Here is an 11,614-nt window from a genome sequence, read left to right on the forward strand (position 1 = left end):
AAAAAAAAAAAAAAAAAAGCAGCAAAAAAAGAAAAAACAAAGCCTCTAATGGTTTCACCTCACACTTAGAAAACAAGCCAGACTCTTTAACTGAGGCAATCAGGCTCCACATGGCATCCCTCTTGCCAACCCCTCCACTTCATTACTACTCTGTCCCCCTTTCACTTGCTTAAACAGCTCTAGCAGACTTATTTCTGTCTTAAGACAGGAATATCTCTCTATGTAATATTTCTCTGTGACCTCCAACTGGAATGTTTTTCCTTGAGGTACTTTTATGTGGCTGTCTGCTTCTTTTCATTCACATCTTAGCTGAAATTTCACTTTTTCAGAAAGCCCTTCCCCAATTATTCACTAAAGGAGGTCTCCAGTAACTCTCTAAAACATCACCCTTACTACATGATGGTTTCTTGTTTATTTCTTTATTGTCTGTATCTCACCATAAGCTCCAGAGTAGGCATCATGTCTGATTTGATAAATGCTATAACCCTAGCACCAAGAACTGACACATAATTCATCTAACCAACACGTATTGGGCACTCAGCACTCCAAAGAGCACCAACAGTAGAGCAGCGAACAAAGTACACACTGATCCCTGGAGATTATACTGTTGCAGGCCACACAGACATTGAGCTACCACTGTAACAAGGGATCTGAGGGAAAGCACAGTCTTCGATGGAGGAAACATCTGACGGAATCAAGGAACTCACAAAGGGACTCGAGAACTCAGCTCTGAAGGATGAGCAAGAATTAACAAGAGGAGAGGTGAGAGTGGGGAGAGAATAATTCCAGATAAATGGAGCATGGCAAGTTGGGAGAATTGAATGTCAACCACGGAGACTGAAGCACAGAGAGAGAAAGGATGAGAATACAGAGATGAGGCTGGTGAGGCTGAGTCGGATCATGTGGGGTCTTAAATCATATTCAAGTTTCAGAATTTATCTTGAAGGCAATGGAACACCACTGGGTTAGCAAAAGTCAAATTTCTATTGAAAACAATCTCAGCTGAAGCATAGAGAATGAATGAGAACAGAGCTTCCCACAAAATGTCCTATGAGTCATGAATGGGTAACAGATGTGCCCAAGATAGTGATCCCTCAGTCCCTGGAGTGGCTGGGTGCGTCCAGGGCAGCCAAAACCCCCTTTGGGGCAGTTGCCTCCAGCTTTGAGCACCTTTGTCCGGTTACCCCAGTGAATTGTGCAAATACAATTTTCTGAGAGCTGTACTGTAAAAAAAAAGCCTGGGAGGCACTGGATTAGAGAATACACATGCGAATGTTGGAAACCTGTTAGGAGGCCACTGCAATCGTCTTGGAGAGAGATGACAGTATCTTAGTGGTGACAATGGAGATGAAGAGCAGTAGATTTTTGAAATATTCAGGAGGAAAATCAACAAGAGGACTCCACCATGCCCTTCATCATAACCTTCATTAGACGTCAGAAGCTGGGGAGAAGGATGTCAGGAATGACTCCCAGGATACCCAGTTGGGGCTTGCACACTGGCTCAAGGGTGCTGCCTTTTACTGAGAGAAGAAATTCAGGAGGAGGACCTGGTTTGGAAAGGAAGATTCTGAGCTTTGTTTTGGACATAGTGGGTTTAAGGTACCTGTGAGACATCCAAATGAGATGTGAAAAACTGTGAGACATCCAAATGAGATGTGAAAAACTAGATTGGCTCTGGAGTTCATGGAAGAAATCTAGGTTAGGGATATAATTTTGCATAGAGGTGGTACTTGAAGTCGTGAGAACGGATGAAATTCCTAGGTAAAGAACAAACAATAAGAGGACTCAGCCTTGAAGAAATTCAACATTTTAAGACTGGAACAAAGAGGAGGAACCAGTAAATAATACTAAAAAGGAGGGAAATGTGTATCATAGAAACCAAAAGGAGAGTAGTTCAGGAAAAAGAATGAGGTCACTAAAAATCGTTGGATATGTTCAAACAGGAAGAGTGACAACACGTCAGAAATGGTTGGGGGCTAGAAAGGGGAGCGCTACATCAAGTGGCCTGTAGGATATCTTGAAACTTTAAAAAGTTGAGACCTGACCCTAACTCCATGAAGGAAAACTAGTAGACATTTTAACTGTTACAGGTGAGCCTCAAGAACATGTAATGCGGTGTCAGGACAAATATTAACTCCTATCTTCAATGAGACATTGGGTTTTGTGTTGGTCCAACAGAAGGGTTGTAGAAGCATCAATATAATTATGCCCAAGGAAACGATTACAGTTTCCCAATATACATTACTTTTCTTCTGTTTTACCAACATCAAAAAGTCAAGTGCTCTTCAATAAGACGGACTAGAGGAACTGTTAAAATTCTACAAGTCTTCCAAATGAGCAAAAACAACAACAAAAAATGGTAAGTCCCAATATTTCAGTTTGTCTTTAGTTTGTCCCAGTCTTACAGGAGCAAGAGGATCAAATCATCAGTGTTTACAGTAGAGTTTGGGCTGTAGGCATGGTAAAGGAGTAGGTGAATAAGGGTGTGCCTGCTAAGAGAGGAAGTAAGGGTGACACCTTGCATTCTTGGAAGTGGAGTTGTAATTGACGTTAAGATTAACATGCAGGTATGTGTGGCTAGAGCCTAAAGTCAATCCTGATCCTGCTCTCTGCTCCAAGCAATTCCTATTTTCTTTCAACTCCAGAATTCCCATTTTCTTTCAACTCAACAACAAAGACAACCCAATTTTAAAATGAGCAAAGGATTTGTGCAGATATTTCCTCAAAGAAGACATATCATTGGCCAAAAAGCACATGAAAAGCTGTTCAACATTATTATCATTACAAAAATGCAAATTTTAAAAATCACAATGATAGACTATACCACCTAGGATGGCTATAATAAAAAAACCAGCCAGATGCAGTGTTGCACACCTGTAATCCCAGCACTTTGGAAGGCCAACATGGGAGGATCACTTGAGCTCAGGAGTTTGAAACCAGCCTGGGCAGCACAGCGAGACCTACGTCTCTACTAAAAATGTAAAAACAAAAAATAAAATTAAAAAAAAGAGAGAAAACAACAAGTGTTGGCAAAGATGTGGAGAAACTAGAACCCTCATATATTGCTGGTGGTGTAAAATGGGGCAGCTGCTACAGAAAAGCTTGGCAGTTACTTCAGTTAAAACATAAAATTACCATATGAGCCAGCTAATCCACTCTGACATACAAACAAAAACTTGTAAATGTTCATAGCAGCATTATTTACAACAGCCAAAAAGTGGAAACAACCTAAATGTCCATCAACTGATAAATGGATAAACAAAATGTGGTATATCCATATAATGGAATAGTATTCAGACATAAAAACGAGAGAACTACTGATACATGCTATAACATGAATGAACCTTGAGACATTAAGCTAAGGGTGAAAGAAGCCAGACACAGAAAGCCACACACTAGATGATCCATTTATAAACATCCAAAACAGGCAAATCTGCAGAGACAGATAGAAAACAGATTCATGGTTGCCAGGTACTGAGGGAATGGGCAGTCTCACTGCTTAATTAGGTAAGTTTCTTTTGGGGGCAATAAAAATGTTCTAGAGTTAGACAGTGGTGATGATTATACAACATTGTGAATTTTATGTTATGTGAATTTTACCTCATATATATATATATATCTATATATCTATATATCTATATATCTATCTCTATATATCTATATATCTATATATATATATATATCTCCTTTTCTTCTCAAAATGCTGCACCACAAGGGGAAAAGACAGGACACTGGCCGGGAACAGTGGCTCATGCCTATAATTCCAGCACTTTGGGAGGCCGAGGCAGGCAGATCACTTGAGGTCAGGAGTTGGAGACCAGCCTGGCCAACATGGTGAAATCCCACCTCCACTAAAAATACAAAAATTAGCTGGGCCTGGTGGTGCACGACTGTAATCCCAGCTACTCAGGAGGCTAAGGCAGGTGAATCGCTTGAACCCAGGAGGCGGAGGTTGCAATGAGCCGAGATCACACCACTGCACTCCAGTCTGGATGACAGAGTAAGACTGAATCTCAAAAAAAAAAAAAAAGAAAGAAAGAAAGGACATTAAAAAAAAGAAAAGACAGGACATTAAATCTCTGTGTCTGAAAATAGGCATGGCAAGTAATGGCTTTTACCAGCAAATCAGTCTGTATTCCACCAAAAATTTACACACACAAATTGGTTGGGGTAAAATAAACTGCCATAATAATTGTTAAAAATTAACTTTAATGCTGTAAGCAAAAGCACTAAGCATTTAATGAGTTAATAAGGTACTGTGGTAGAGCCAATAGATAAACAAGAGTAAACTTTTATGTGATCACATCACTACTTTCCAATCGAGTAACATATTTATACAACTAAAAAAATAGAGATATGGCAACCGGAAACCCATAAAAGGACCTGGAGACAGTGAAAACAAGCAAGAGCTCAAAGCCACGGCAAGCACAGCTGCATGACTCATAGGCACCTCCTCGGCTGATCTGTCTGGGTCAGCAGAGGGCAGAATTGGAGAACTACAAATATGCTCCAATATCAAAGGACTACTTGTAAAGCTTTCCAAAACCCTCTGCTGTCTTTTCACTAAGAAAGAGAAAAGGAAATTCACAGTTACACCTGTCAATATCACCCAAGAAAATGCTGTCCTTCAAAGTTAAACTTCTAGGTAAGACAAGCAACCCAGGATCTTTGCTCATAGCTCTGGGTGTTCTGAGGGGTATTGAGAGGTCAGGTCCACATCACTCAGTGACACTTCTCCATCCAGGGTGATACAGGGCTCAGATCATGATGAAATCACTCTACAGACCAAACGTCACAGGCGCCCAGCTGCCACTTGTCCCCAACTCCACACCCACTAAGTTACCATAGAACTGGGGTAAACAGAGAGAATTTAATATGCTAATAGCTCTGATCTAATAGCTGACATAACACCAATTACACTTTTAATGACACTGGAGTAATAAAAGAGCCCTTGGCATACTTCTCTTTGCAAACATGACTCAAAGGGTGGTTTTCCTTTTGCCCTTTCTTCAATTTCCAGATGCCAGGCCACTTAGAAGCCACTTATCTCTTCACTCAGAGCTGGTATTCAGGGGGTTATCATTTTATAAGAAAAGGACCACAAATTTTGGAATGCCTAGCTACTCAGAGTATCCAACTATGGCATAAGGAATCCCCATTTCTTTCAGAGTAAAAGTGAATGTTAGAGGGTTTGGAGTCTAGAACCTGGAATCCCAGGTTACCACTCTGATGTCCCTCTCTTTCCCTGACTGATTCTGGTTCTGGCTCCATGAAGAACATGTGATCTCCATTTCTAAATCACGGGCAGAGGCCACAAAGTTCATGAGATGGCTTCACACAGAAACCATGGCTATTAGAAAATAAGAGCAGCAGATCGAACTGACCTGCTGGCACTCGACAGTGAGTCCACCGACCAGCCCTACCAATGGCAATGTTTGTGCTTCATATGGAATGAAAAAAGCAAGTTGCTGAAAGATATAAACAACACGGTGTTACTTATTGAATACAGGATGCATATCAAACATGGAATGAAAAGATACAGACCAAATTCTTGATAGCTGTTGCTTCTGGTGAGTGGTAATGAGACTGGGGACGGTATGGGAGGGAACACAGACGACCTCAATTTCATTAGCATTATTTGTGTTAAAAAAAAAGCTAAAAAGGTAAATATTACAAAATGCTACCATTTGTTAATGCTAAATGATAAATGCACAGGTGTTTATTAAATTCGCTTTCATACATTATTTTCCAAATTAAAAGAAAAAAACACCTTTTATCTTATAAGCACTTGGTGGCAATATGCTCAATCAGTAAACAGCTGCTGAGCATCCACCAGATGCAAATAATAAAATCCTGCATTAAGTATTTACTGTGTCAGGCACAGTACTAAGTGATCTGTATTATGTTACAAGGCAGGTACCTTTCATAAGGGATAAGTGTTTATCCTCACCTCCAGCTTTCATTAGTTCTAGTCCTAGCCTCCTCCATCTAGTCCAGGGAAGACTGGTGGCTTTTCTGACTGGCTTGTTTGGAAGAAGAAACAAAGGGGCTCGGCCCCTTCTGCTCTGCCAGAAGCTGCTTGTTTGCAGAAGCCTCTTGTAAGTTTCACAGACAGGCTCTGCCTGCCTCTGCAGAGAAATACCTGTGGTTGTCCTACACTTACAGAGATTTGTAGGGTAAGTTCATCTAGTATGCCTAAATCTGGATCAATATTAAAAACTCATGACTGCTGCATACCTAAGCCACATTCTTCAACCTAATCTTTATTAATAGTAAAGGTAAAATATATAAAAAGATGGAATTTTTATATCCATCTGTCTTTCAATTGGTTCCACTCTTGGGCAGGAAATAAAAGTTACTTATTGTCTCCCTCCATCCTAACACTTGCTTTTGCCATTTTACAGACGAGTGTATTTAGGCTTAAAAACACTGTATCAGTCCATTTTTGCATTACTGTAAAGGAATACCTGACACTGGGTAATTTATAAAGAAAAGAAGTTTAATTGGCTCATGGTTCCACAGACTGTACAGGTATGGCACCAACATCTGCTCAGTGTCTGGTGAGGGCCTCAGGAGGCTTACAATCATGGTAGAAGGTGATGGCAAGCCAGTACGTCACATGGTGAAAGTGAGGCAAAAGAGAGGGAGTGCGAGGTCCTAGATATTTAAACAACCAGATTTTGAGTGAACTGAGAACTCACTCATCACCAAGGGGATTGTGCTATGTCATTCATGAGGGATCTGCCCTCATGATCCAATCACCTCCCACCAGGCCCCACCTCCAACACTGGGGATCACATTTCAACATGAGATTTGGAGGAGACAAACATCCAAACCATACCAAACACTAAGTATGTCATTTATCCAAGATGATATTAAGTAGCAGTCAGGGTTCAAATTCATACTCATCTAATTCCAGAGTTCATATTCTTAATTACTATGCCAAGGCACTATGCTGTGCATATCAGAGCAAAGACAAGCTGTATCTTTTACTTGCTAAGAACCTTAAAGATGAACTTAAAAAATATTCTAAAGGTTGAAGCTTTTCTTAGTACATATTTGGATCTCACAGAGGGGACTAGGCGTGGTGGGTCATGCCTGTAATCCCAACACTTTCGGAGGCTGAAGTGGGAGGACTGCTCAAGGCCAAGTTCGCGACCAGCCTGGGCAACATAGGGAGACTCTGTCTTTACAAAAAAAAGAAAAAAAATTAATTATCTGAGCATGGTAGCCTGCGCCTATAGTCTCAGCTACTGAGGAGACTGAAGTAGGAGGAACACCTGAGCCCAGGAGTTCCAGGCTGCACTAAGCTATGATCACGCCACGCCACTGCACTCCAGCCCGGATGACAAAGCAAAACCTCATCTCCAAAAAAATAAAATAAAATTTAAAATTCATTTTATAGAGGGTAGCAATGTGTGTGTACACACTATGTTGAGTATATATAGGGAACAGTAAAGGTATTAACATAAAATCCTCTTAGGGATCTTTTAACCTTCAAAACTAGTTCAAAACTCGTAGGCATCTTTGCTTCTGCCCATCTTAGTACCCACCTTCCTCAAATTTTACTCAAGATTCCACAGATCCATGGCAGACTTTTTATCTGCTATACTTTAAAAGGACTATGTTCAGGCACTCCCTCCCTGCAGTGTTGTCCATATGCAAAGCACTCAGCTCTGAGCCTAACTTGATCTCAGTCTCTACCTCCTGCAGTCCCTCCCAGGGAAAACAAACCAGCTTCCCTCAGCCAGTCAGGCCTAACTCCAGGGGGAGTGCTAGTAAGGAAGACCACAAAGCACTTGCAACTCAGGTCTAACAGAACTGACCACTTCTGCTGCCAGCCTCTGCTTGGACAGCCCATGAAAAAGCAGTCCCCTTACCACCAAGGGAGTTGACAGCAACCCTTCAGCCTGGCCCCGTATCAGCAGAGGGTTGCCCATGTGGGTATTCACTCGGTTATTTGGACTCAAAATGGATGCTGTCCACACCTCTGTGGTCCTGCTGCAGTGACCCAGGGCTCAGTCCACAAACCCTGTCCCTTCTCCAGCTATATTTTTCCCTTAGTTGACCCAAGCTAGTTCTATGACTTGAAATGCCATCTATAAACTGGTAATTTGTAGACAATTCTCTTTTATTTCGCTAGTCCAGAGTTCCAGATTCATACATCCAACTGTCTATTCCATATCTTTACTTGGGTGTCTAACAGTAATCTCAAAGGTAAAGGCCCAAACCAAACTTTCAGCTTGCTTTAAAAATTAGTTTCGGGAAAAAAAAAATTTTAGTTTCAAAACTTGAAAACTGACTAGGAAACATTGATCTATGAATGAGCAGTAGCACATTTGTTCCTATAAACCTGGGGAATGTCTGCAGCAGGACGTTCCCTCTGTGGAGCCCAGGACACATGGAATGCTGAGTGGAAACCACACTGAATAAATAGCATTGGGACTTAGAACAGCTACTTGCATAGAACAAGCAGTACTTAGAAAAAGTGAGTAGAAGCAATGCTAATTTCATTCACTTTAATTCCTTTCCCTTAGCTCTTTCCAGCCTCACTTCCCACTCGCTCATTTCCCCATGGACGGTTACTCCACTGCAACCACCACTCCACTTCCAGACTTTTGTCCACACTATTCCTTGATTTGAAATGCCCTCCCCTCTGCTCTAGCCCCACCTAGCAAACTTATAGCTGACCTTCAAAGCCCAGGTGAAATGCCCGCTCTCCCATGAACCCATTCCAGATCTCTCGTGGAGAATGAGTGACATATGGGGAAGGAAGAGGAAGAAGAGGGGGAGCATTTGGGCCTTAATCACAGGCCCAGAACTTCAGTTTTTTCAACTCTCTTCTTTTACTCCTACACCCAGTCACCTTGGTTCTACCTTAAAATACATCCAGAGTCTGATCACCTCCACTGTCACCATCCTGGTCCAACCCACCATCATCTCTCACCTGGATAATGCAGCAGCCTATCATTAAACTAGGGAGTAACACAGGTTTGTGACTTGAGAAATATCTAAAAGCAGGCATTTCAAAGTCTGCAATGTCTAACTGCTCAGATCCCAAAGCTATGGGTAAATACCTCGATCTTCACTGATATATGCTTTCCCAAGACATTTGCATGGCATCTCACCCCAACAAACCCCCAGGATCTCTAATAAAAACAATCCTTTTATACCTTTGGTGTTAAAGTAATCAGGTTTAGACACCCCTCCTTCCCCAAAATAAGAACTGCAAAGGAAAGGGTTTTGGATGAGATTTCAGAATACGAAAATCAATAAACTTCAGAATACAAAAATCAATAAGCCCTCAGGTGAGTCAACATAGAATGTGGAGCGCGCACGCACGCGCGCACACACACACACACCCACACACACCCCTAAAAATTTGCTCCTAGTTTTCACACATTCCACCACTAGAAAATTGTACACAGCAGGGGATAGGAAAGGCATTTAAATCATTCCTTCAGTGATCATCAACAGCTTTACAAGCAAGTACTAAACTGCTGTCTCTATAGAGAGCTGTTTCTATTATTATGAAGAAGTTAAGGCACAGAGAGGTCAAGAGTCAAATCAAAGCAGAGCTTTATGCTGGCGGTGTGGGTTAAAGTTAAATGCAGGTGTACTGGAGTCACACATGCAGTTATTTTATCAAACCACCTGACTCTCTGAACACTGAGTTAGGGAAGAGTAGTAAATAGAAATATTCTTATTCATACACTAACTCCCCCCTTTCTAACCACCACACTCACTCTCACTCTCTTACAAGCTAAATGCACATTTCCATTGTCAAAAGCCACATTAAAAGATCAGCAGAAGACCACAATTGTCTGGTTAATCTCTAGCACAACCGCTGAATCCCAGCATGCTCTTTGAGCCCCCAGGCTCTGGCTCCACACTAAGTGAATGTGGGTGCATGAGCCCTGTGGGGTTTGAGAAAAGGGAGAGCTCAAACAATGTTCTCATGAGCACTTTAAACAAAAAATCCATTCAACGAGAATGGCACCATGTTCTTTTTGCCCTTTCTCCCCAGGAACTAAATTAAACAGATTACAGACAGTAGCCAGGGCTGGCCTTAGAACCACCTCCCCCTTATTTGTTATTTTTAGCAATTCAGTCCGACAACGCCCGAACTAAACAGGCCTAGAATAGCTAAAGGGAGGGGGGATTATCAGATACTACCAGCAAAAAAAACACTAGTCATCACTTCCTCCAACCCTAAGAAAGCATCATTTTCCATGTCTTTATAGCATCACAGAGTTTGAGCCTTTAGAGTTTCATATAAAAACAGACTACGTATGAAACATCAGTGGAAACCGATAATGTTTCCTGACCTGGAAGTATTGTTCCACGCCCACATGGGTTTTCTTAAAAACAAAAGCAGAATCAAACGAACTAAATTGTTTTACACAAAGGTTAGGAGTACAATGCATCTGTGTCCATTCTGGAAAAACTTCCTCACAAGAAGACTATGTAACCAAAAGAATAGCTTTGTGAATAGTGATGGAATTCAAATATTTCGATTATGCTGGCAGCAGGTAAGAGACTGGAAGCAAAAGAAAGTGAGCTGGGACAAACTTCAAATTAGTCATAATTAGCAACATAGCATCGTCCCTAGTCATTCTATTTATAAATGAAATAATATAGCAAAAATCATTTGAAAAATGAATAAAATGGTAAGATAAAAAGGTAAAAGCTCTATGAAAATGGTGTAACTGTTTGCATCAGCAGATAAACTAAAATTCACAAAAAATGTTATAAAAATAAATAAGATACAATTCATTAAAAAGTTCATGAACAGGATGGGCACAGTGGCTCACACCTATAATCCCAGCACTTTGGGAGGCCAAGGTGGACAGACCGCTTGAGGCCAGGAGTTCAAGACCAGCCTGGCCAAGGTGGTGAAACCCCATCTCTATCAAAATATAGAAATTAGGTAGTTATGGTGGCGCACCCTATAATCCCAGCTACTCACGAGGCTGAGGCAGGAGAATCCTTTGAATCTGGGGGACAGAGGCTGCAGTAAGCCAAGATTGCGCCACTGCACTCCAGCCTGGGTGACAGAGTAAGACTCCATCTCAACAACAACAAAAACAAAAAAAGTTCATAAACACTCAAGGAATCTAAACACAGGAACATGTATGCTACTATTCTAAGTATCATATATTTTATAAGACAGGATTAAAGCACTATAAATGAATAAAATGATGTCTTCCTGGGCACGTCTATTACGTATGTGGAGTTAAGCTATTCAGCTCTATCTGAAAATATATTTCCAAAACAAGGTGATGCCTAATGTAGTTTACCTTTAAGCCATTACATGGATATCTCTGTAATTTAAATGACTGTAAAGATATCAAAAGAGATACCATCACCTTGAATTACATTTTAGATACAGGTAGACAACTAGTTTCATTTTAGCTTCAAAAATAGGATTCCAATTAACTTTTTATTTTTTATATACTTTTTGAGATGGGGGTCTCACTCTGTCACCCAGGCTGGAGTACAGTGGCGCTATCAAGGCTCACTGCAGCCTTGATCACCTGGGCTCAAGCAATCCTCCCACCTTAGTCTCTGCAGTAGCTGGGACCACAGGCATGCACCACCATGCCCAGATATT

The 11,614-nt window shown here is 41.2% G+C and overlaps 1 protein-coding gene across 3 annotated transcripts in view; it reads right to left on the minus strand.

Moving 5' to 3' along the window:
* PFDN1 (prefoldin subunit 1) overlaps window positions 1-11,614 on the minus strand; it is a 58,995-nt gene that overhangs the window by 11,533 nt on the left and 35,848 nt on the right. Inside the window, exon 4 of one of the 3 annotated variants that reach the window (XM_011965043.1) lies at window positions 5,385-5,387. The exons of the other annotated variants lie outside the window; for them this stretch is intronic. Within the exon in view, the coding sequence (XP_011820433.1) occupies window positions 5,385-5,387 (3 nt within the window). The remainder of the gene's footprint in view (window positions 1-5,384; window positions 5,388-11,614) is intronic. 3 annotated transcript variants of the gene reach the window in all.

Source organism: Mandrillus leucophaeus, unplaced genomic scaffold (assembly GCF_000951045.1).
Source record: "Mandrillus leucophaeus isolate KB7577 unplaced genomic scaffold, Mleu.le_1.0 Scaffold714, whole genome shotgun sequence".
In the NCBI taxonomy this organism is placed as follows: domain Eukaryota; kingdom Metazoa; phylum Chordata; class Mammalia; order Primates; family Cercopithecidae; genus Mandrillus; species Mandrillus leucophaeus.